General features: G+C 44.1%; 2 protein-coding genes across 3 annotated transcripts in view; one reads left to right on the top strand and one right to left on the bottom strand.

The window, feature by feature from the left end:
- NME7 (NME/NM23 family member 7) overlaps positions 1-1,147 on the top strand; it is a 244,646-nt gene extending 243,499 nt beyond the window's left edge. For both annotated transcript variants that reach the window (XM_059935841.1, XM_059935832.1), the window contains one exon: positions 861-1,147. In XM_059935841.1, the coding sequence (XP_059791824.1) occupies positions 861-893 (33 nt within the window). In that variant the 3' untranslated portion in view covers positions 894-1,147. The remainder of the gene's footprint in view (positions 1-860) is intronic.
- Positions 961-25,828, bottom strand: ATP1B1 (ATPase Na+/K+ transporting subunit beta 1). The gene is made up of 6 exons (XM_059935855.1): positions 25,256-25,828; positions 20,320-20,448; positions 8,162-8,317; positions 6,213-6,397; positions 3,414-3,494; positions 961-2,406 (listed from the first exon to the last, which is right to left on the bottom strand). The coding sequence occupies exons 1-6, from the start codon at positions 25,350-25,352 to the stop codon at positions 2,143-2,145; spliced, it is 912 nt and encodes a 303-aa protein (XP_059791838.1). The 5' UTR covers positions 25,353-25,828; the 3' UTR covers positions 961-2,142.
- Positions 25,829-26,065: the final 237 nt, after the last annotated feature.

The following is a 26,065-nucleotide window of genomic DNA, read 5'->3' as shown; positions in this document are numbered from 1 at the left end:
ACTTACTTCACTTAGTATGATCATCTCTAGGTCCATTCATGTTGCCGCAAATGGCATTATGTCCTTTTTTATGGCTGAGTAATATTCCATTTGTATATATACTACATTTTCTTTATTCATTCATCCTCGATGGACATTTAGGTTGCTTCCATGTGTTAGCTATTGTGACACGCTGCTATGAACATACGGGTGCATGTATCTTTTCAAATTACAGTTTCGTCAGGATATATGCCCAGCTGTGGGACTGCTGGATCATATGGCAACTCTATTTTTAGGTTTTTATGGAACCTCCATACTGTTCTCCCTAGTGGCTGCACCAATTTACATTCCCACCAACAGTGCAGGAGGGTTCCCTTTTCTCCACACCCTCTGCAGCATTTGCTATTTGTAGACTTTTTAAGGATGGCCATTCTGACTGGTGTGAGGTGATACCTCATTGTAGTTTTGATTTGCATTTCTCTAATGATTAGAGATGCTGAGCAGCTTTTCATGTGCCTCTTGGCCATCTGTATGTTTTCTTTGGGGAAATGTGTATTTAGTTCTTCTGTCCATTTTTTGATTGCTAACCTCATTTCTTTTTTTTTAAACTGAACTACTAACAACCATATCTTGTGAAGTGCTAGCAGGAACCAAAATTTCATGTTTTCTAAACTGAGTATCCCTGCAAAATATTTCTAAACTTGAACTTTAAAACTTCGCTGATGGCGCCTCTGCCTCCCATTGACCTGGTTGTCTCACTGGGAAGGGGTGTGCACCTTGGTGTCCAGAGTGAGTCCTGACCCAGCTCTTGGCCTCTGTTGGATAGAAAAGGCTGGACTTCCATGTGAACTAATGAAATCACGTGTTTGTCTGTCTTTCAGGTTCAGTATTTCTTCAAGATCTTGGATAACTAGCAGTGTAGAAAGTAAAGAAGTCACAGGTTGCGGTGTTTAGACACTAGTGCATCACACACACGAGGGATGTGTTCATTCTTTTATTGTCCATTGTTTTAACCCGACTGAACACAAGATCGACAAGAGCACTGTACTCCTGGCAATTATGACATGTTAGAACATGGATTTTGCACTGCAGACAACATTTAACACCAGTCTATGGGGTACTGCATTGCTTTTCATAAAGTCCAAAATAAAGATTTATTTTCAAACAAGTGACTTTGGTTTATTTCATACATTACACTTTTTCTCGCAGAAAAAAATAAAATTGTACAACTGCATAAATATAAAATTCTTCCACCATGAAAATGGTCAAAACATTCATAAAGACACAGCACCAGCAGGTGATGCCTCCAGAGAAAGGAAAAAAGGAAAGTGAAAGAAAATGTACAAAGCAAATTAATCAGCCCTATCACTAGCCAAAGTGACGGGCGCTCCAGATCTCATACACAGCTTCAGAACAGACTGGAGGACAGGGGGAGAGAAGTCAGGACAGCACTGAGTACAAAGCACGACACAACCCATCACCTTTGTGTGTGTTTCTGTAGTGTCACTTAAAATTTAAAGGGCAGTTCCCCCATAACAGCCCACCCCACCCCCCAACCCAGACCCAGGAAAAAATAATAATAATAAAGACCTAACAAACACCACAGGGAAAGACTATGGAGTGTGTTAAAAATGCTCATTGATGGGCCATTATCATCTTTGAAAGAGCCAAACCCAAAAAAGGAAAAATAAAGTACCATGCCAGTTTTATTCCCATTGAATATTTACACCTTGGACAGCAAACTAACTTTTTGCTCACGTTAAGTAGAAAACAGATACGATAAAACATGGCTTGAAAAATGACCAGAGTGTGTGCACCGAGAGTACTGTACACTAAATAAAATACACAAGGCAGCAATACTTAGGGGCCAGAAACACTGCTTACTATAAGTCAGTTAGTTATGGAATCATAATTTACAGTAAAAATGGGCACGTCCCAAGGCTCAATTTTTATTTTTCTTTTGTCATTTACAGTAGAATAAATATTTTGTTGCTATTGCTACACTTTAAATTTACATTCTAACCTATTAAATGCAGAAAGCTAGTGTAAAGCATATAGATTAAGTGTAGGTCCCATACGTATTACGGTTTGTTCAAGACTAGTAGGTTTTTGTATCTTTTTAAACTTTTTTAAATGGCTAGTGGGAAAGATTTGTGCTTGTGATCAGCTCTTAACTTCAATTTTTACGTCAAAGCGTCCCTGAAAACGGTCTTTCTCACTGTACCCAATGTTCTCACCATACGCCTTACACTCTATGCGGATCTCCGTGTCCATGGTGAGGTTGGTGAACTGTACAGCCAGCAGGGGCTGCAGGTACTTGGGCTGCAGGAGCTTGCCGTAGTAGGGGTAATACTGCAGCGGGAAACCAGGATAGCTGCCCAGTCCAAAATACTCCACGGTTCCAATTTTCTCCTTATCTTCGTCTCGCTGGAAACCAGAGAGGAAACGAGATTTTCACAGCTCATGTCCTGGGTGACTATTTGTACTCACATACACATGAGACTCTCAATCCCACAAAGCAGTCTGCTAGCTAGTGCTGGAGGAAATCGGTCACCCGCTGACATGCCAGCTCAAGCCCCTCGCGGGAGGAGGTGAGCACTGACCATTGGAGGATGCGGGTACCACATCTCCCACGAGAGGAGAAGACACACTCAGCCTAACCCTTAGTAGCCTTGAGAAATGGTCACTAAAAGGAGGCTCTCCTCATTGTACAAACGGGAAACTGCAGCAAAAGCCAACTAAGCCTTTCTTCAAGCCAACACAACCTCCTAGAAATAGGGCCAGCACTGAAGGAAGCTCTTCAGTGTTGGCCCAGTGGATATTTTCAATGACATTACCTCCAAAAGTTTAACTATTTGCCTTTCATTTTCTTGTGTCCATTTCCTTTCTTGGTGCCAACATAAATTTGAACTGTTTGGAGATTTCCCTTTCTTTATTCTGCTTCTCTCTCTAAAACAATCCATCAGGTACCTGTCTTCAGATTTAAAGGGAATACACATTGATGGTTGCCTTAATATTTCAATATTTTTTTTAAAGAAAAGCCAGAAGCAATTTTTCAATGTAAAATTGTCAATTAAAAAAAAAACACAAAAACGTTGGCCTCAAGTTTTTAACACACCATGTGAGCCAGAGAAGCACTTATGTGGGCTAGTTCACCTCTCAGTTCTGTAAACCAATATTCCAACTGATTAAATTCAGATATTTCAGTTTCTTGTTCCAGTGCAGAAACTGATAGATGTTTTTATTCTTGTTACATATTTCTGTTCTTTTAAGAAGTTTTACCCAGTGTAGCTACAATGCAATCGGCTGAGACTGATTCCTGGAAGCAGTGCTTCTTATTTCCCATGTTAAAGTTTTACCTCTCATTTAAAACAATCTCATTCATTCTCCCCTCTCTCCTGCCCCACCCTCAGTAACTCCAAAGGTCTCCTTACCTTGCCAGTGCACAGAACAGGCAGGACGTATGGATTATACTTCATCACTGGGTAAGTCTCCAAGGACTCATTCTTGGGAGGCTAAAAATAAAACCCATGTTGGTCAATAAGTTTGTAAATAATTCCTTTAACTTCTGAAAAATAAAACTAGCTTGTAGCCCAAACAAGTACACTTTGGTCAATTGAAATAATAACCAAACAAACACTTGAGGACAGCAGAATGAATGACTCTCCTAACCAATCTAGGAAAGGTCATGCTGTGATTTTCTTGAAAATAAATGCCCAAGTTTTGTGAGCACTACAATTAAACTGGACCACTACAATTAAACTCTCTTCATGAGTAGCATCATTTGCACAGGTCGACATCAGCTCAGCTCAATAACAGGGACGTTATAATTAGAACACAAAAGGAGCTAAGCTGTGATGCAGCCCAATACTAAATGGAACTTCTAATGGCAACCCATTATAAGCTTTATTCAAGGACACTGAAAAATAAGAGCCAACTCAGAAATAATGCTCTCTTCTCATTTGCTAAGATTATAATTAGATGGAAAGGTTGGTTGACATTTCTGTTTTTATAAAACTTGGGCTTTCCTCCCAAGCCATGAATAAATAATGCCATCCTTCTCCCTCAAGCATGCCTTCTTCAAGTAAGCTTTCCTTTTTTTTTTTTTTTTTTCCCTTTTTTCAAATCTCCAGTGGAGGCCCTGTCATTTAAGTCCCAGTTTTGTTAGGCAAGTCCAGCATGTAAAATAGATAAAAGTGGCATTGCCCTCAATGAAGGGGTCTTGTGAAGGGGTGACTCCATCGAAGGGACCCATAGTACACATTGAAAATTACTGCTGTAGTGAAATATCCAGGGCCTGCCTTCCTAGATCCCTGGCTCAAATCCATCTCAGAAGTGTGACGGACATCTACCCCCTGGAAGACAGACAGTCAATTGCCTACTCACATCAGCAGAGTATGTGAGCCCTGACATGAGATGTAACACGTACGTAGCCTAATCAAAGTCAGATAAAATGGACAATTCTCTATATCAGTAAAGGACTATTTTTCGTACTACTCTTTGTTTTGGAATATAAGAAAATGATCATCTAGATTTGATTCTTGGAACTTTCTGCCAGCAATAGATTTCTCTTGAAAAATATGAAGAGAAAATACATATTGATAAAGAAGTTACCAGAATCTATCCTCAGGGAGTGAGGGAATGGGCACATCAAGTGAGATGCAGAGTACTGCAATCTCTGTAATTCCAACAACAAAAGAGTTGGGGATTTGGGATGCGGGGCTGAATCAGAAAGTGGCAATGGATAACCAAGGGGAATCCAAAGGAAAAAAAAAAAAAAAAAGACGACTGAAAAGAAAGAGTAGCTGAATTCATTACTTTAACAGAATATCTTTATAAATATGGGAAGAGATGTGAATCACAACAGACTCTGTGGGGGACAAATATCATTCAATGTCTATGAAAAGGAATTATCAAAAGTGAGGGATTCAGAGAGCAAAGATCACGATTAGTCCTTTGGATACACTGCACCAATTCCTTTCGTTGCCAAATAGCTTGTTTATCTTGGTGAAGAGTTTCCTAGCAATAGGAATATCAGCTCTAAGTGTGACATAATGGCTCTCACCATTTGCCTTCGATTACCTCCTAGTCTAAGTGGAAAGAAGATTAAAATTCTGTTGAGAGGTACATTAATTTCTGTAGGAGATCCAACAAGCCAGCCAAGCAAATAAATATCGATGCACCCACTCATCCATTTTTGCCTCTGGTGGCAGTAAAGGAGTTTTGATGTATCCTTCAGTTATGTTAATAAAACTTTTCATCTCTACATTGATTTTCTTTTGAAAATATTATTCATGGGTAACAAGCATTGTGGAAATAAAGAGCATATAATAGAAAGTTAATGAACAAAAGAGCCAGATTCCAGAAACGAAGTAAGTTTGTTCATATAACTGTATATCGCAGTCAATTCCTATCAGAACCAAAAACTACCCTCTTAATGGCAATGCTCTCATGAGCAAATGGGAGAAATCTTCTGTAAGAATCCATGCTTAAGAGAAAAGGACAGCATTTTTTACTTCATGAGCTGGGGGAGAGAATGAAATAAGCAGTCTTATAAAAACAGAAATACACCCATACAATTTTTTCTTCTAATTTTAAAGAATTGCTACCATCCCACCAAATGGTGAGCAAAGGCAATTTGCAATTTTTCGATGATCTCTAGTAGTATTTACCCATTATAAGTTGCAATAATGGCAAAAGCCAATGGCATGGTTATAAAAGTTCAACCTAGACAGTATTCAACTTCTAATTTTGCAACGAAATCTTCAGAAAAAAACAAAAAAACATTTTTTCTGATGACCAGATAATTATTTCAGATTACCGGATATTTTTTTTTTTTTAAATACTGTGGCTCCTAGAGTACCAAAACCTGAGTATGACTGTACATGCAGGTAGGTTTTAAATTTAAAGATATCTTTTTCTCTTTTTTACTTTCAAAGAGTTTACGTTATAGAATTACATTATAGAAATCCAGAACAGGGCCACAGGACTTACTTCAGAATTTGGCTTTGCCACACAGAATTTCTCTAACTTTAGGAAATGAGATTAATGACCTAACCCTAAGAATTCCAAGGTGGCCACAGAGGTTTTCAGTGTTACTCTAAGTGATCAGGCTTCAAAACTGTCACTGGGTATCCTTTAAACGTCTGTTAGGGTCTCTTTTCATACCAATTAAGGACTACATCGAATTGTGAATGGCTCATCTAAATTTTATAATTTAAAATATTACTTGCCTTAGGTTTGAAGCCCAAAACTCGGTTGAGCTTTATAATGACACATGGTTTGCCCTCTTTGTAGCCGTAAGTTTCATCATTTATTCCAGAGCAATTTCCCAACCATTCAAGCTTGAACCTGCAGACTTTTCGCTCTCCTCTTTCGTTGTTAAATTCTCCTCGCTCTTTGAGTTCGCTGGGCACATCTGAAAATGCAAATGCCATTTTCCCATTGTACCAACAATTCCCTGAGCACCACTGAGAAAGGACAGGGCTCTCTTCCTTGTCACGATGACTTATTCTAAGACAGGGCTATCCTGCACTTAATGTATTATATCACCTGAATTAAGAAAGGATTTCCAGCAAGCCATCTCTCATCTCTCCACTGACCTTAAAAAGGTATTTTACCAAAAGCAATAGCCAGTACCAAAGCTTCACAGCGCTCGATGAGCAGCACATGATGTTTGGTCTCTGCCGATATTTCTTTCTTTAAATAATGGAGGACTCCACTAATTAGAAGACTGAAAGGAAACTGGATCTCTCTTCATGAGTAGCATCGTTTGCACAGGTCGACATCAGCTCAGCTCAATAACAGGGACGTTATAATTAGAACACAAAAGGACTGCCAATAATTTTCAGAACTGGAAGTTTCATGGTTGGGATTCCTCGGAGCTATGCCTTAATTAACATGTTAAACAGTAAAAAGGGAGTAGGAAAAAATTGTTTTTCCTTTTCAACCACCATTCAAGGTTTAAAAAAAATTTTTTTTTGAGTTTTTATCTTTTAACACTGAGTTCTTGTAAGCATTTGTTCAACTGAGAAACTGTATTGTTGCATTTTTTATTTCAAAGCCAGAGAAAGAATAAATGAGAACAGAATTCAAAGTTAAAACAAAGCATCCTGCAGGAAATGGATGCAAGTACCATGCAAATACCATAAATTATATACTTTTAAGTCCACAAATTAACTATTTTCCCTTCAAATAGTAAAGTGCCTCAATTCAGTCCATCTCCTGAGAAGTGATTCACTCTAATTATCTATCATACGGGCCTTTTAATTACTACAAAGTAAGATTCATTTAAATTCTAATGAGCAAAATTTAGTGAAAGAGTTTCTTTTAAATTACTAAATTTAAATTACTAAATCTTTTCAAAATGACTTAAAATGGCAATTCACCCCATATTACACAACGGTCTGCCATTTAAAGAACTGGAGGTGATAAATGCTTGAACGGGATCAGAAAAACTGGTATCACCTGGTAACTCAGAGTGGCATCTTGTTTTGGTAGGCATGACAACAAGGCTGGGAAATTCACACTCCAGGTAGCAAGGAGGAGGATGTGTGTTCCCGTCAATGGCTTAATGAAACTAAGAGCCACTGTTTACATTCATCAGTCATTCCCTTATCTATATGATCAGCTGCCTAAGACATATTTCATTATCCATCCCGGCCAGGGTCTCTCAAATGTACCCTGACCATAAACCCTCCTCCATCAGTATCAGTGTGGTTATAGCTAATCACACCAAAGGTTCATTTTGGTGACAGAAGGTCCTGTGAACTCTTCTGTAGGGGCCAGGGGTTTGGCGGGGAGGGAGGGGGGGCAGAAATCTGGAAATATAAGCAACTGTATTTCTCAAAATCAGTGGATGTAAGAGAATCAAATCTGTAACTGTGGTCTTTGAGTCTGCGTAGTAAAAACAGAGATATTTGGGAGTGTTCTAAAGTAAGACACCTTTCAAATACAGGTAAAAGTAATACTTGAGGCTATACTGTTTATTTCACTGTATCCAAGCCTAACCCATAAAGTGTTTCTGCTTTAAAAAAAACAAAAAACAAAAAAACTATCCTCTCAGTGTGGCCAGAGTTCAATCTTTTAATTATTTCAGGAGTATCTTTCAATCATTAAGTAACAAATAGAAACAGGAAATCAGAATTAACCAACCACAAACATCCAAAATATGTCTACTTACTGCCACAATCTTCAAAAATCATATCATCCTTCTGGGCCGAATCTTTGTACTTCTCCAGGAACCGAACTATGTTCAGCACGTATGCCTCATAGCTCTTGGGATCATTAGGACGAAAGGCAATTTCAGTCTTTTGGATCTGAGGGATCTGTGTTAATCCTAGAGCAGGTAGAAAGTTAGAAAAACACAGAGAAAATCATGAGTGGGAAGGTAGTCGACCAAGATACTTCAAAAGCTGACTCTCCACGTATAAAACGTACTTCGCTAATCCCAGCTGACTAAAAAGAATGGTTTAAATTCTCTCTCCTGGGAAATCCTTCCTCTGGCATTTAGGTTAAATACCTAAGTGCCAATGACTATGTCTTGATATCAGATGTCATTTAAGTTCCCCAGCAACGTTTCATGATAAGCGTATCTGTTTTTTTATGAATGAAAACACTTCTTGCACAGAAAGGTGAAGTACCTGGCCCAAGGTCACAGAGGAAGTGGTGGAACCGGAATTCTAACCCAAGCACGTGGTACTCTGAAGCCTGCTATCTTTCCATTCCTCCCTTGTGCACTGCTAGCAAGCATCTCACGCAGGTGGCTTTCCCTTTCCGAACTGCACGTAAGACCGAGCACAGACATCGTCTTCCATACTCCTTTTAATCAATTCACTTATGACCACTGAAAATGCTACAGACTCAAGACTACTCAGTAGAGACATTTCTTTGGATCTTTTAACCTAAACTGGAGGAATATGGAATTTATGTGCAGTTACTACTCCTGCTTTCCATTCCAAACGTAAGGGGTTATTCTGAGCAAGTCAAGTGCCAGCCAGGGTAAAAACCAAAGTATGTGTACCTTGGATTTCCACTCTTTAATGGACTTTTTAGATTCTTTAACTTCTAAAAGCCTCTGTCATTCACAAGACTTCCTAAATAGATATTTGAACAACACTACACAACACTATATCCAAGATAGTGGGTGGAGAGTCAATCACAACGGCATTCTATTCCAGGACGGCCAGATAAAATATAAAATGCATGGTTAAATTTGAATTTCAGATAAACCATGAAAAATTTTTTATGTAAGCATCTCTCGTGTAAAATTCAGGACATACGTACATAAATTATTCATGGTTTATCTGAAGTTCAAATTTAATTGGGCCTCCTGTATTTTTACTCGCTCATCTGGCAACCCTGTTTGAATCCCCACTCCCAGACCCGCCCTCTTTGTGTTGGGCAGGAAAGGCGCCTCATCATCACAGTCTTTCAGGGTCCCTCCATCGCTCACCTAGGGGCTGGTTAAACATGCAGCCTCACAGACTGCAGACTCCACTCCGGCCCTGCCAAATCCCCATCTCTAAGGGTGGGACTTGGGAATCTCTGCTTAACAAGCTTGAAGAGATCCTTAAGCACCCTTGGTTTGAGAACCACTGCTTTAGAGAATTAGACCCTGAGGGTGGCAATTATGACGTGGGTATGAAGATAATGACCTAATCAAAGTGGAAGTGATGGCCAGAGTGAGACCAGCCTTCAGTAGGGCCTGGGCTAAATGGCTGTCATTTTTTCTCGTCATTAAGGATGGCTTTGAGCTTCAAAAGTAGTGAAATAATGAGGGGAGGGGGGGGCAGCTCAGAGGGCTGAATGGGCAAGTTCTTCTGTGCTTGCAGTTCCCTAGAGGAATGGAGACGATGGGAGATGAAGACAAGGAACGTGAGGGTCTGGAGTCAGGCAGAGAGGGTGCCCGAGACAAACTACAAGTGACGTTAAGAATCATCTCAGAAAGGGTGATGGAGAACCTGAAGAATTTCAGGGGGAAAAAGCTGTCAGCAGTGATGGAAATGAGTCAGAGAGGAAGCAGCAGAAAATCTTCAGTTAAAAATAAAGGTTACTACAATTAAAACATTTTTTTTATGATGCTCACAAACCGTAGAAAACTGTATGACTTAAGCAATTTAAATATACCCTAAAAAAATGTTTTTCTACATTATTTAGTTAGAAACCTGGCACTGTGATTATTTATGGTACAAAGAGGCCACGTGATAAAGATGATAGATACGTGCAAACATAAACAAAGTAAAATAAACAGAGGTGAGTAGAAGCTTTCACTGGGATTTCCTGCCTGAGCTAGTAGGGTAAATAGGGCTTCCCGGGCTGAAATGCGGAATGTCTGGGAAAGAGGGTCATCGCTGGTTTGGGTTGTAAACAAGACATTTAAGTCAAGGTGACTTGCTTGGACCTGGGGAAGTGCAGAGACAGGCCCAGAGCCAGAGGTTTAACAGAACTCGGGGATGGTATGTTCTCCCAGAATAACCCTGGAGTCAGGAGAGAACAGGGCTTTGAGGGACATTCACATGCGAGGGGCCGCAGCGCACAGGGCAGCCAGAGAACTCAGAGGCAAATGCCTTTGAATTTGTCAGGCAGGAGGTTTGCCTCGAACCTGGTGGCGAGGGTGGTGGGCAGAAATGGACTAAGAGAAGATCTATGTGCGCAGGGTTATACCGCGTTTGCAGGCTTGGGAAGGAGAAGGCAGGAGAGCGGTAGACAGATGAAGGGTGAAGAAGATGAGAGCAACCGGCAGAAGCCAAAGGGCAGCCTCGCCTCATCTTCAGGTAGGAAGAAGGTGGGGAAGGACCGGCTGGCTGCCGGCAGGGACATCAGTGTGATGAGTCAGTCATGCCAGCCATGGTCCATCTGCAGAGCAGGTGACGCAGCAAAAAACAAAACGCTAACAGAACGTCAGTGAGCCTGGTGTGAGATTTGGAGCATCTCACCCAACAGGTTAAAAAGAGGAAAGTGACCCTAGAAGGTCACACTGAGAGTAAACACGGTAGGACCTAAATGGCAAGGTGAGGGTCACACAGGCCAAGTGTTCCCTCTGGCCTGGCTTCAGCTCTCCTCCCCAGCAGTCCGCCTCTCACTTTCTGGCCGCTTCTGCATCCCTCTTCCAGTGGCTGTTGTATCTCCTGGATGTGTGTGCGAGGACGAGTGATGTACCTCTCAGATTCTCCCAGAGAGAAAAGGAGAGCAACGAGAGGAGGTGGGATTCTGCGGCGTGCTTTTCATCCCCTCCCCAATGCCAAGTGCAGGGTCTCCACTATTAAAGAGACCAGGTGACATGTGGGAGACCCCAGGCATTAGCTCCTTTCACTCAGTGCTGTGGGCCCTTTACTACCAAAAGGGTACTGCTAGTGAGTGAATTCTTCAGCAGACTAATGGAAATATAGATATTATTATTACATGCACAATGGTACCCACTGGCCCAGAAAAATGTTATACACAGTTGGTCTTGTGTCTACCAGTTTCCAAGAGCCCAAACCCTTCAGAGAGTTTGGCATATGATCTAAGCCCTGTCAAGCCTATATGTTACCACATGAGAGAAAAGCAGATCAAGCACACCTGAAGAATCTCTACTGTGTTCTGGACAGAGAAGCATCAGAAACTGGTGAAACTGAGAATGCAAGAGGTGAAATGGACAGTTAAGCGTTGGGTCTTAACAATCCTGTGACTTGCCCAGCTGGATTAGACCTTGGGCCAAAGTCTCTGCCCCATCCTTTGCATTTTCAGTGACATACAACCTTGGCAAAGGGAGCCCAGGAATGATGGGTCAAGCCAGGGAGCTCGGCCGTGTCTCGCTCTCTTCTGTAAAGTTTCCCCCTGGAATCTCTGAAGGATCGCAGAACTAATATAAGCCTTAGTGACTATCCTTTTAAGATACCTAACTTCTGATCTAAATGTTGCTTCCAGAAAAGCATGAACCATTTGGGTTGAGGTCATGCAATCAGCTTCTCTCGCTAAACCCTCACCTATGGAGCACGTACGTAAATAATACACAAATATCCAGGAGGCCACCCCACAGTCCAGGGTGGCCGTTGCCTCCTTGGTATGCCCTTCAGCCCCTCCTCACATTTCTGAAGGTCCCTCACTCTTTCACCCACCATCTCTGCCTCCTCTCTTTTCTTTGTCCAGAACCTGCAGACCTGAGAATTCCTCTTCCTGGAAGCTATGATCAATCCCCCGGAAGGTTCTATTCTGGATAATCTTAAAAGCTCTGATGATCAGAGACTTTCTCTAAACCATTAGGAAAAGTCCTAGTCATTTCCTTAAAGCAATTAGATACTTACAAGAGGCAGATGAAGGACCCTTGACCTGATATCTAAATCCTTTAAACCATTTACTTCACATTATCAGACTACTGGAAAGAAGGGATAGAAAGGATTAGGATTGGATTTGGCAACTTCTTTATTATCTTGAGTCCACAGGCAAATTCCTCAAGCCTGACCCTCTCCAAGGACACACAAATCCCATCTTGCCGACTGGCCTTCTCATTAGTTGTTTTCACACTAGGTCAGATACTTTCAGCTGTCCCTCTCCACACTGCCCACTCCTTACAGTCAGTTAGTTACAGCTCTGGATAAGGACGAGCTTTGTTTGCAGTGGTAACTCCCAGAGGCCAAAGATAGCAGAACACCCAATCACTAGCTCGTAGTTTCAAATTATATTCCAGGAAACAGATCTAACCTTTTGCTTCTCCAGTCTTCTGAACTTGAACTGACATTAACCACGCTGGGCTCTGTACAGCTTTGCCCTGATCTGACCATTTGCCTTAAATTACAGATTGATTATTATCAAATAAAGCCACCTGAAAGGATTGAAATGAGAATCTGGATATGTGAAATTTTAATATTTGGTTTTTCATGAGTATGTCAGCTTAACGTTAAGATTTGAAGTTAACATAATAATTAAACAAACAAACAAACAAAAACCCTTTGGCTTTGCATTTGCTTTTGAGTTACACTGGCCTCTCCTTGGTTCCCCATCTCCTGAGAAACAAATAAGGAAAACACTCAATCTTCGGCTTTAGTAGGTGTTCATTGCAGGAGGGGTCAGGGCAAGTAAAAGAGGGAGGGAAAGGAAAGAGGAAAGAAAGGCTTTTCATTAAGAAAGAAGTATTTTGCTTCCAATTAGGTTTATAATGTAGCAGGCTTATAATTTCTCCATCTACTTGTGAGTCTGAAGTACTTAAACTAGAATGCATTCATTTTAACCTTCTAACAGTTACTCAAAGGGAATCCCAAAGCACAGCTGCTTGTACCTGTCATTTACTACATCCAATAAATCACTAGGCCAAATACTCTAAATAGGTATCATTTTCCACAGAAACCTCCAGGAGGCAAAGAAATGCTTATAAAGGTAGCCATGCACACAATACAATACATATATATCATGTGTCTCCTGCACATTCCAAGTGGAAAAGTAATTTTCAATTAAAAAAAAAAAAGCTGGGTGTGTGTGATTTTATACACACAGTCATACATTTCTAGGTACACATATATATATATATACACACATACATACACACACACACACACACACAAACACACACAAATTTTACCCCTTCAAGTGCCACTAAGATATTTATGGGTTTTGATTGTTGTTTTTAATTTTTATTTTACCTCGGCATGATTAATATCAATTTCCCTAATAAAATACAGGGAGAGCACAGGAAAAAAGGTGCCACTGTGCCTTCTGGAAACCGGTAGCCTAAGCCTCACCTTCTGCCTCAGGTTCAGCTTTTGACTGTGGCCTGGGATCAGCTGACGTCAACCCCCCTACCTCCAGGCAGGGTCACATCTACCCTCCCAAACCCTCAAGAAGCTGCTCTTTTTGAAGAAAAGTCTTAGAAAGATGGGTTGCTGGACTTTCTCTACAGCCTATTTGGATGTTCAACAACACTTAGTGTATGGAAATCTTTTCTCCTAAGCTAAATGCCATGCACACTGGTTGAAGGCCCTTCTCTGTTTATGGAATCACCCTTTATCATCAGATTTTTTTTCCTGGAGTTGTATGATCATCTTCAGGTGAGCAGAATTATTTAGTTCAGGGGCTCTACCTTAGATGTGCACAGAATTTCACAGGGACATATCTTCGATATTTTGTATAGCTCATTATTGTGCTTGTTCCCAAGAAGATAAATGACAACCCCTTTTATAATGGGAAAATATAAATAGTCAAATCCTACTATTTTATGTTAATTATGCTTTTCTATCCAAGGCCAAACTGAAGAAGAAGCACACATAGTATTTTGACTTGAGATATAAAATTTGCTAGGTGACCAGTACTATCCCAAAACAAGACACCATGTTATCCAGGATATTCGATGATGTCTATTCATGTGTGTATGTGGGGAAAGATACTTTTCTGGTCGGAAGTCACTAGGTGACACCTGCCCGCTCCCCTTCATCTCCCCAACTTCCCTCTCGTCTTGTCTGTGTCAGATACGCTCTGGAGTCCTGAGATCACTAGAATGAGAGCACTGAACAAGCACAGACATCAAGTGCAACCCAAGGTATTTTACCACAGACAAGGAGATAGACATGGAGGCCGTGAGGCTGGTGCTCTTTCCACTGCCGTCCTCCCCGAGCCCTTCCCTCAAGTGAGCGCAGCGGAAAAACCCTACGTGAAGCTTCACAGATCCATCTCCCCCTACACCCACCCCCATCTCTGCATGAAATTTATTACCTGGTCCTATTCATCACAGGGCTCTGCTCTGCTCACTCATCTAAAATCAGCGTATGAACGAAGACACATTTTTTGTGTGGCTCCAAGAACAGTTTTAAGTTAATTAGTAGACTTCCTGTGTACCCGAGCTGACTTATTAGTTGTACCCTTGTCTTTAGACATGAAGTAGTGGGTGAGCTGTGGAGGCCAAACAGCGAGGCTCACTGAGGAAGGGAACTTGGAGTTTTCTGCTCTCACCCTTTACCAAACTACAACTCTGGGCAGTAGCTTCCAGAAATCCTAGCGCCACCAATGCCAGCTCATCCACAGCCTTAAACTCTGGGAGTAGGTTGGCAGGACCCATCTGAGGGAGGGAGGAGAGGAGAGGGAACCGAGCGCCAGGCGGGCCTGGAGGGCGTCACATATTTATCGTGTCAGCTCACAGATCAATGGGATCTAACGAAATAGCTGAAAAACACCTTGCTGGCACTTTAAAGGAAAAATTCCTCTGAAGCATAAGGAAGCCAAATATGTCCAATTCCCCCTTTGAAATTTAAGTGAAAGAGAGTAACATGGGTGTAATGTAGCTTGAAAAAAAAAAAATTAAGCAATTCTGAGCTTGATATGATGACTTCTCAAAGATGTTACGGAAAAACCCAAATGAACTTTTTTGGCCAACCCAATACGATGAGATTGGAATTACAATGCCTTCTACCTTAATGGATTTGAAGACAAGATGTTTCCCTCTCCCAATCAAGATGAAACGGAGTCTGCTGGTGGTGGCAGTGTGGGCTGCCGGTCTTCCCACCCTGTTTATTCTTCCGCCTTGATGCTGGTTACCATCTCATGGTAAATATGACCCTTTAAAAATGAATTCTTCCTGCACTGAGCCATCTTTACTTCAAAGCAAAACAAAAATCCTGTCCACAACTTAACAAGGAAGAGAAGAGTCCACGTATTCATACCTGCTTACCAGGAAGTAAGGCAGCTGGGAATCTCCCTGGACCCCCTGACACACACACTTTGGTTCATCCCACTGTGGCTCCGTGAGCATGGAGTGGGGTGGGGCAGCAGGGATGGAAGAGGAGACTTTTCCATTACACCACTGGCCAGGCAGCAAAAAGTGCAGGGTCAAACCAGGGACGGGGCCTCGTGGGCGTGACTGTGTGTGGGAGCGGGCACGCTCGAGTGCCTCCTGCCCTCTCCAGCATGCTGACAACCATGTCTCTCTCCAGATCCAACACCGTTAACATGGTGAGAAGAGATGCCACTGACCAACCGTTGAGGACTTTCCTAAGAGGGTCCCCCAGGGAGGAAAGCTTGGCAGGGGCTAACCCAACACATGTGGGTATTTTAGATGGAGAGATAGCAGAAGCAACACAATGTCACGTGAACATTTTTCTTAAAACATGTTTCCTAACCCAACTTCTCCCGAACACTTTTCATGGAAAGCTAAGATTCTATTACCTTCATGAAAATCTTAAGTGTTATATCATCTAAGTGTCAAAGCATCTCTATCATCCAAAGCCTGGAAATACTGAATTCAATATCCAAAAAGAAGAAACTGCTGCTTCCAGTGAAATGGTAGGGCTATAAAAATAGAGGTGGGCTTTCCTGGTGGCGCAGTGGTTAAGAATCCGCCTGCCAATGCAGGGGACACGGGTTCGATCCCTGTTCCAGGAAGATTCCACATGCCACGGAGCAACTAAACCCGTGTGCCACAACTACTGAGCCTGTGCTCTAGAGCCCGTGAGCCACAACTACTGAAGCCCGTGCGCCTAGAGCCCGTGCTCCGCAACAAGAGAAGCCACCGCAATGAGAAGCCCACACACCGCAACAAAGAGTAGCCCTGCCTCCCCTCAACTAGAGAAAGCCTGCACGCAGCAACGAAGACCCAATGCAGCCAAAAAATAAATAAAACATAAATAAATTTAAAAAAAAAAAAATAGAGGTTGCTGTTAATAATGCCACCTAATGCCACTAGGTTTGCAACTATAAAGTATTGTTCACTTTACATACATTTATCATCTCTTTTAACCCTTACAGGTATTATTCCCATTTTATAGATCAGAAAATTGAGGCTTAGTGAAGTTAAGTACTATGTAGAATGGTGGGACTGTGTCCAGCTCCACAGCCCCTGTTTGTCATTCTCAGGTCAATTTTACTGGGAACCTATGTGTCGTGGCTTAGGACCTCAGGGGCTGCTTTCATATTTAGGTTAGGCAACGTGAAATTGCCAACACGTAACCATTTTTGACCCACAAAAATAGTAAATTAATATGTTTCAACATAAAATCTCAGTAGCCCTTGCCTTCCAGGTTGAGTAGGCAGATCTGTTCCAATATCTCATAGCAACGCAACTTTGTAAGACATTATAAGCAGTAATGGCCACCACTGCTCAGGGCAAGAAACCGTACATGTCATTCATTTTTTTCTTACATTTTTCTTCCGTTTGATGATTTAGTCCTTACTCTGAGACTTTTGTGTTTAGCCCAGCATCTTGTCCATTGTTACGGACATATCGACCCAAATGTACTGCACAATTGCCACTGCTTAATTTGGCCACATTCACACATGTTATTTAGAAGAGATCTGATTACTAGGTATTCCAGTGTGAAAAGGGCAGTCAAAACCCAGTCTGGCCAGGTCTGTATTCATGACTCAAGTTTATCTAATAATAGCATTAATAAGTCTTTATATCTTTAAATGATAGACCAGCTCTTTCACACTCACTAGGTCCACTTGACTTAAATATACACTTTTCTCCCTTTAACTGTCATGAAAATAGAGGCTTAGAGATATTAAGTTGAAGTCAAAAAATTGCCAGGGCATCCTTCCATATATTCCTTCAGTTTGTGGCCTGAAGGAATAGTTACTGCCTACCAAAAATACAAATTCTTAAGATCTGCTCTGAAAGATGCCAGGAGGAGGGCTCAGGAGGGTCCCTCAGAGCACTCAGGGAAGAGTCCACGGGCTGCCCTTCTTGGCAGCAAGTGCTCTGCCGACCTGGCCTCCTGGTTCAAAGGCCACTATCATTTTCAAATTAATGCCATGTCCCTTGGAAAGGCAACGGTAAAAGGGAGCTTGGCCTAGACTCCCCTGGCAAGGTGATGGGTGAGGGGATGATGAAAAGGAGAGACAGAGAAGTGACAAAGAACCCAAGGGACAGGGCAGGGAGGATGGAGGACTGAGGAAGCACTTTTCCTGTGACTCAGACCAAAGGACAGGAATGCATATTTCCAAGATGAGCCACCAGCATTCCTTTGGAGGAGTGACGGTTGGTCAGGTCAGTCCAACTGCTGTGAGGACACTGAATATAGGGCTGGAAGGAAGGGGAGGGAGGGAAACGGAGAGAAGGCACCTCGGCCAGTAGAGTTTCCAGGCAAGGTCATTTACAAGCCCTTACGTAAAAGGTCCAGCTCTCTGGCTATTTCTTTTTGAAAGTGAAACTTCCCTTTCTGCAAAGAACATGAAGAATATTTTTAATTTTATTAAAAGAGACTGACTCCCCAAAGATTATATAGTCAAGGACTAGTTTTTAAATCTAGGAAATTAAAGAAAATGCTTGACTTTGGGGTCACCTTTGACTTCGAGTATAAGAATTATTAGACAACGGCATCATGATTGAAAATTAGCTTTTAAATGGCAAAAAATAAAAGGTCTACACAAATTTAAATTATGACTAATGCTACCATAAAAACTCTAGCAGAAGTGAACATGAAGGACATCCCTGGTGGCACAGTGGTTAAGAATCCGCCTGCCAATGCAGGGGACACGGGTTCGAGCCCTGGTCTGGGAAGATCCCACACACCGCAGAGCAACTAAGCCCGTGCGCCACCACTACTGAGCCTGCGCTCTAGAGCCCGCGAGCCACAACTACCGAGCCCATGTGCCACAACTACTGAAGCCCACGTGCCTAGAGCCTGTGCTCTGCAACAAGAGAAGCCACCACAATAAGAAGTCCACGCACCGCAGCGAAGAGAAGCCCACACTCAACGCAATTAGAGAAAGTCCACGTGCAGCAACAAAGACCCAACACAGCCATAAATATAAATAAATAAATAAATTAATTAAAAAATAAATTAAAAAAAAAAGAGAAACCACTGCAATGAGAAGCCCGCGCACCGCAACGAAGACCCAACGCAGCCAAAAATAAATAAATTATTTAATTAATTAAAAAAAAAAAAGTGAACATGAAAAGACACACCATGCTTTACTCTCACAAAAGCCAGAGTCCAACATGTTTACTTAAGATCCTACATTTCACTGTACAAACCAGAATTCTGGCTTCAACCTTTCCATAGACCCACCTCTTTTAGGAAACAGTTGCTGGAAACTGGGGATTATTAAGCAGTCATTTTATATACGTACATGTTCTCTTTTTTCCCTTCCAAAATCCCCTAGATCTAAATTTATCTGGAAATATTTAGGGGTTTTCTTACAGTAGAGGCCTACTTGACTTGGGGCTAGAAACCAGTGTTTTCCATCTCCATATTCTGAAGATTTTCTTCCGAGAGACTTTCTCATGCCCAAGGAGGAGGTGGACACGACAAGGCCATGACTGGCGGCCGCACCTGATCAAGGCTGCTCAGTCCCATGAAGACAGCCTCAAGAATGTCACCTCAATACAGCTGTTACTAAACCGTTGCCCAGGGAAAGTGTAGAGGGGACACGTCATTACCACCCCCAGCGGCAGGCAGCCTCAAGGTCACTGACAATGTGAGAACCCGGAAGTTATGCAACATTTCCTCTCTCCAGGTCCTGACAGTGACTTCTAGATGAGCCAGACAGCACAATCACAAACAGAACAATCGGCTGTGGCTGCTGTCTCGTCCTTCTGTCAGCGTCAGGCATGAGGGCAATGGGTCTCCCCAGGGTTTAGTGACCAGCGTGGACATGCGTGCGTACAGGGCAAGTCACTCGACAGTGACAGCACCCACATCGCCGCAGGGCACTCATGCGGCAGTTTACATTTCTCTATGATAACCTCTTTGTCGCCCCAAGTTTTCAGAGCTAAAGGAGACAGTGAACCTGCAAAGGGGGCCCAGAAAGCCAATAAATAAGACTCCTATTAAACAAACAGGCATATATACTGAGAAGTGAAAAGAGAGAGTGCCTTTGTTCAAGGTCAAGTTGCCCGTCAATAGCGGGTAGAAGAATGGACCCCTGAAGTCAGGGGCTCCTCTTCCTGGGAGCAGGTGGCCATTTCAGAGCTTCTCATCATCCCTAAAAATAAATTAACCTTTAAAAATGGGAGCCAAAGTGGTTTTTTATAGGGTTTATCTGAGTCGTAGGCCCCTCAAGCAAGTGAAAAATGTGCATGAGAGCTGGAAAGGCCCCATAATGATCCCACTAACCAAGCCCTTGGGTGGGAGGGACGAGGAGAGCAAGGCCGTGGTTGGGAGTCACAGAGGCGGTGAGTGGCAGGCTGGGTAGAGGACCAGGGCTCTTCTCGCTCCCAGCAGAGCTGGGCAAATAAGATGTCTGCAACCCTAGGAGCTTTGCCTGCAGTGCAGGTAGGAGAGCTGGCTGCAACGGACAGAAGTCCTGATTTTTCCTTCCCAGGCTGGGTTTAAGACCACATGACAGACAATTTTCAGAAGAATGTTTTCTCAATTGAAAAAGTGACGCTCCTTTTACCTCCGGAAGCACTGAACTTATTCACGTTCATCTTACCTGGTGGAGCCACTCGGTCCTGATACGTGGGCTTAAATTCACTGATGGTGAGCAGCATCACTTGAATGGTTCCGATGAAGATGCCGGCCAGGCAGCCATAAAATATTACGTAGAACAGAAGGATCTTAACTGCAAGGAGAACAGACAGAAACAAAAAGGCTATGAGGCAGTCACGTGCTCAGAATGCAAGGCAAACCTTCCCAGGGACGAATGGATTTCCTTCCTGGCTTCCCCTCCGAGCTGTGTCTTCGGAGCTTCCTTTTCCAACACTGAGCAAGAGAGTGCATCTCATTCCCAGACTGTAGGGTAAAAACGGGGGGATGGGCAGCCCTCCATTATAGTGCATGTGTGTTGCGGGTAGGACGAATCCTCAATTAGAACTAAGGTTCTTTATAGGAAACAATTTTATTCCCTAAATTCGAAACAAAATGTCACAGGACTTCCCTGGTGGCGCAGTGGTTAAGAATCCGCCTGCCAACGCAGGGGACACGGGTTCGATCCCTGGTCTGGGAAGATCCCACATGCCGCGGAGCAACTAAGCCCGTGCGCCACAACTACTGAGCCTGCGCTCTGGAGCCCGCGAGCCACAACTACTGAAGCCCACGTGCTTAGAGCCCGTGCTTAGAGCCCGTGCTCTGCAACGAGAAGCCACCACAATGAGAAGCCCGAGCACCGCAACAAATAGTAGCCCCCGCTTGCTGCAACTAGAGAAAGCCCGCGCAGCGAGGACCCAAACAGCCAAAAAATAAATAAATAAATAAATGTTCATTAAAAAAAAAAAATGTCCTGAAGATCATCAATAAAATCTAGGGCTGTGTTTGTGTGCTTATGCAATGCATTTCAAATATGACAACATACTTCCTTAGAGACTGATGTTTTCTTTGCTTATCCTTTGACGTTTCAATACTACAATCCAGGCTCTGCTGCTTCTCCAAACATTCAAACACCTGTGAGTTTTTATGCTGAGAAAGAGCAATGAACGCTGAGAAACCCAGTGAAGCTCTCCTGACCAAGCACATTGTCTTTCCTTTCAGGGGCACCAAACAAGACAAAAAAAAAAAAAGGAAGGAAGGAACTGCTATAGTAAAAATGGCAAGCACATTTTTATTTCATCTTCTGACTAGACTCAGACTAAGGACTGACTTGATAAGCGGCATTTTCTTCTCCCCCTAGCTCACAGGACAACAGAATGGAGGCTGAAAGAGCTGCAAAAGCCAAAAAAAAATAAATAAATAACAAACCGAGAAGCCCATGGACTGGAATGAGGCTATCAGTTACTGGTTTACAGGGATTATCTCCCCAATTAGCCGCATAGTAACAGGCTGTACTAGGCACCACCGGGCAGCCCTGTGCCAGCCACTCAATGTGAAGGCAGCAGTGGGAACAGTGAACTGTAGGGTTATCAAATCTGAAACATGACTGCACAAGGAAGCTGTAGCTTACTTCTCAAAACGCTCAGATCTCCTGCATTACATGCTGGGGTCCTTGGGAGAAAGCAACAGAACAAAAGCATCATTGAAAAGAAGTGTAAGAGAGAGAGAGAGAGAGAGAGAGAGAGAGTGTGTGTGTGTGTGTGTGTGTGTGTGTGTGTGTGTGAGGGAGGGAGGGAGGGAGGGAAGGAGGTCAGGAGGGAGTGGGTTCACTGTGGCTGGAATCGGCCAGGTTTGCCTTCTCCGTACATTTAAAAGCTCAACTTTTCTATCAGCAAATAAATAAATAGTTCAGGGGAAATCATACTCTAGAGTTGTTAAAACAAGCAAAACACACATAAAACCACACCAAAATGCTTAATCCTTTTTCTCCTCTATTAAAAAAAAAAAAGAAGGAAAAGGGCAAAGACACAAGCAAAGATAAGGAAAAATGAAAAGACTGTACAATCCAGAACTATAGCTACCCAACTCAATCAGTGCTTCCCCGCAGGACAAGGGTTAAGTGCTGCATTCTGTATCCAGGCAGCAGTAGGCAAATGGCAAGGCTGTGACGTCAAGAGATCTGGAAAAATTTTCCAGTGAATGCTCCTAAGAGGTACAAGAGTTGGTATAACACGGTCAGAAAGAGAACTGTTGTATCCTCTTTTTTGCTGCCCTCACCTCATCTTGGCGCTCTCAGCCTAACCACGGAAGCATTTTTATACTCATTCCTTGGACTCCAGATACCTAATTCTAACAATATGAGGAGGTACATAATTGAGGCTACGATTTAAAATACAAATATGATCATGGAAAAACAACTCATTCTGCAAGCACGCTGATTAAATTGAAGGAGAAACAGCCTTTCCTATCTGCCTGACACTATACGCTAAGGGCAGTGGGGGATTCTTCTCTTTCGCTCGGAGACATTACTTGGCACAGTTTCCCCCGTTGGTGCTGTGAGGTCACTTGGTTAGAGTGGACGACGCAGGTGTGGCAGGGCCTATGCAGTGGGCTCACCGACACACAGGCTCAGAAACAAAAGCTGGGCATACTGTACCAACCAGCCAGGGTGGCACAGAGGGTAAACTTTAGAGATGCTTTTTTCCTTTGAAGCAATATTTCTTCCTTTTAAAAACTACAAGTAATATAAAGGTTTTCCAGTTAGGAAGCAAACAAACAAAGAACGAGTACCCTTCAGAAGGTCACAGGCAGAAGGGAAAATGGCATCTGGGCCCAGCAGTAGATATAAAAACCTACCAACGCCTGTATTAACTTAATAAAAAGGTAGAAAGCACCAGGTGATTTGTGTGCTGCGCTTTCTCCAGCAGGTGACAGGCGAGGCTCCTGCGTCCATCTTGGTGAAAATCTACCTACAAGCAGAACTGAACCAAGGGCAACCTGCCCTGGTCCCAAGGGCATCCACGTTGGGCCCAGTACTAGAAAGGTGGCATTTTCTCCATAGGAGACACAGCTGCTGCCACTCTCTCTGCCTGCAAGAGGCTCTGTCATTTCTTACATTGCCAGAAAGGAGTAAACTATTAATGCAAAATAAAAACCGGATTTTTTAACCCAGTATCTTGGAAAATGGAAGGAAAGATGAGACAAGAGCACCAGTCCTGATGTCTGCATTCATTAGTCAGTGTATTGACACTTTGCTGTATGTGGTATCAAGACACAAATATCAACACACTCTCTCTCTCTCATATGGAGGTGTTGCCTTATAAAATGTCAGCTTACAAAACAAGTCGTTCCATACTGCCTTACCCTCTAAAACAAATATTATTCTGGAAATGGAATGAGGAAGGAAAGACATTTTATGAGAGGGAAAAACACTAGAGGGCAAATTTTACAATATGGCTGGGGTCAATGCAGCCCCTGGCCCATGACGAGGCTGGGGTCAGATCATCGTGGTAGGAACCTCCAGTGAATCTGGGAGAAGAGGCCCCATTCGGCAGTGCACCCCTCAGGCCTCACTCGAGTTACCAGGAGTTGCTGGGAGATGGCCCAGGCCAGGAGCTGTTCGCCCTACAAAACACCCAGAGTTCTTCAGGCTTTCCCTTCCACATTAAGAATACACAGAGAGCTATCTTTCTGCATGAGAAATGATGGCAGTAATCCCACTGAAGAAGAGAGTCTTCCCAAAACAAAATATAGAATACAAGCTAAAAGCCATGCCTTTAAAGACCTACATTTAACATGGCTCAGGGACATCTATGCTTCTCAGCACAGGTATGGGATGAGGTTTCACCTTGACTAACCTTGAAATGTGATGCATTATTAACCCTTTACTTTTCAATCAAAGAGACCCACTACAGGCTGCATTTTTTTTTTTTTTTCTCTACAAAAATCGTATATTCCAGCTTCTTCCATTTCAAAATGTCAGCCAAGCATTATTTCCCTGACTCATTCTCCTGCCGATGCTCACAGAGCCTTCCAATCAGGAGCACCACATCGGCACCTACCCAGGGCTCCCTTAGTGGCTGCAGTGGTGGTGCTAGTGGTGTCTATGATATGATGATGGTGATGATGATATTAGAGAAGAAGGAGGGGGCAGTGATGCAGGAGGGGGGAGTTCCCTCCCTCTCTCTCTCTCTCCCCAGCAGTCACGACTCTTACCGATTTGCCTACAACTCTGCCCTTCAAAATGACCTTAAAAAAAAATGTCACCCTTCCCGTGTGGAGAGGTGGAAGACAAGTAAGGTATCTAATTTTCAATGGGGGAAAAAAAAAAGTCTATCCAGCCAAGCAACAGGCTGCCCAAAATCTTATAAGATAACCTGCTTCTGCCTTTGTGCTATTTATTTCTTACACTAACCCTTCACCGTAATCAACCCAAGCTACTGATTCTGCATCTCTCTGTAGACATTGAAAACAACCAGACTTTGCCATGTTTTGGGGCCAAGGCTCAGAGACGAAGTCCTGACATGGAGCTTCCTGGGACATTTCTGGGCTGTGATGACTCCAGAGTAGGTCATCGGGGGAAACTCTGGGCATCGCTACGAAATACTGCAGTGTATGGATTCTGCCACCATCACCGCCGCCCTCCCACACCCGCCTTTTGAGGTACATACTTAGACTAGAAGAAAGCTGCTATAATACACAACCTCGCCTGCATTCGATCCGATTACCCTCATGCGGTTCTCTCAGAGCCTCAGATCTCATCTTTAAGGACTTGGGACATAGACTATAGGGAGAAGCATATCTAGTCTCCCACAGCCTGACCATTCCCAGGACGGAAGAGCTCAAGCGACGCTCCGATAGACTGCAAATTACCAAGACCGCTAAAATATACATAACTCTCCGCCTGGCGCGCTCCTATCCCCACCCCGCGTCTAGCCCGGGGACTCCGCATTCCGCACAGGATGACAAGCCCAGGCCGGCGCAATCTGAGCAGCGCTCACCACCCGACCCCCTCCGTCCTCTCCAGCGCGCAGCGTGCGGAGTGGTCCGCAGAGCCTGCGCAGGGGACGCGCCTACCAGGAAAGACAAGGCGCTAGGAGCGAGAGCTGCGGACCCGTACTTACACCAACTGCCACCGGTTCTGCCCAAAAACTCCTTCTTCTCCGAGTTCCAGATGAATTTCTTCCAGCTGCCCTCCTCCTTGGCTTTCCCGCGGGCCATGGTGGCGGGTCAGCAGCTGCCGCGGGGACTGAGGGTGGGAGACTGCGGCGTGCGCCCTCGCGTCCTCCCCGGCTGCCGGTCGGCGTCCCCGGCCTGGCTCTCCGCAGGCTGCAACCGCCGCTGCCGCTGCGGCTCTCAAAGTGCCAGACGCGCGGTGGAGGAGCAGAGGCAGGAGGGGGAGGCGGCGGCGGGGGCGGGGGCGGAGAGAGGAGGGAGGGACCGCGCACACTGGGCGGCTCCGAGCCCCGCACCTATTGGTGGGCTCACGGCCGCTCGCGGGCTCTCTTTGGTCCGCCACGCGCTCCTCTTGCCCGTGGGGGGTTCGGGGGCTCCACGAACCCGCAGCTGCCGCTCCCGCTGCCGCCGGGGACGCGTGCTCGGCCCCCACCTCCTGTGACCTCTGCAGAGACAGGCAGGGGACAGGAGAAAGTCAGAGGCAAGAGGACGGACAAACGGGCTGCGGGCCCAGGACTCTTGGGCCAGCCACGAGCCGAGAAATTGGCTGAGAGCGCACGCCCTACCTTTACTATATACCGCGCCTAGGCGGTCGGGCGCCCCGCCCACTAGCGGCCCGGCGGGCCAATCGCCGGCGCGGAAGGGGCGGGGCCTAGGGCCCGAAGGGGAGGGCGCGGGGCCGGCACAAAGGAGCCGGGGCGGCGGCGTGAGGGGCGGGCTGGAGAGCGGGGGCGCGGAGAGGGGCCGAGGGAACGGCG

This window comes from Balaenoptera ricei, chromosome 1 (genome assembly GCF_028023285.1).
Source record: "Balaenoptera ricei isolate mBalRic1 chromosome 1, mBalRic1.hap2, whole genome shotgun sequence".
In the NCBI taxonomy this organism is placed as follows: Eukaryota; Metazoa; Chordata; class Mammalia; order Artiodactyla; family Balaenopteridae; genus Balaenoptera; species Balaenoptera ricei.
Note: the sequence above shows the minus strand (reverse complement) of the source record. Positions and strands in the feature narration are given on the sequence as shown.

What these genes read in the sequence shown, in the direction of transcription:
- ATP1B1 (XM_059935855.1), bottom strand. Translation starts at nt 25,352, where the DNA reads ATGGCCCGCGGGAAAGCCAAGGAGGAGGGCAGCTGGAAGAAATTCATC. An exon ending in GATTTTTGAAGATTGTGGCA is followed by an intron (nt 6,398 to 8,161) that starts GTAAGTAGACAT and finishes TTGCATTTTCAG; the next exon opens with ATGTGCCCAGCGAACTCAAA. An exon ending in CTGTTCTGTGCACTGGCAAG is followed by an intron (nt 2,407 to 3,413) that starts GTAAGGAGACCT and finishes TCTGGTTTCCAG; the next exon opens with CGAGACGAAGATAAGGAGAA.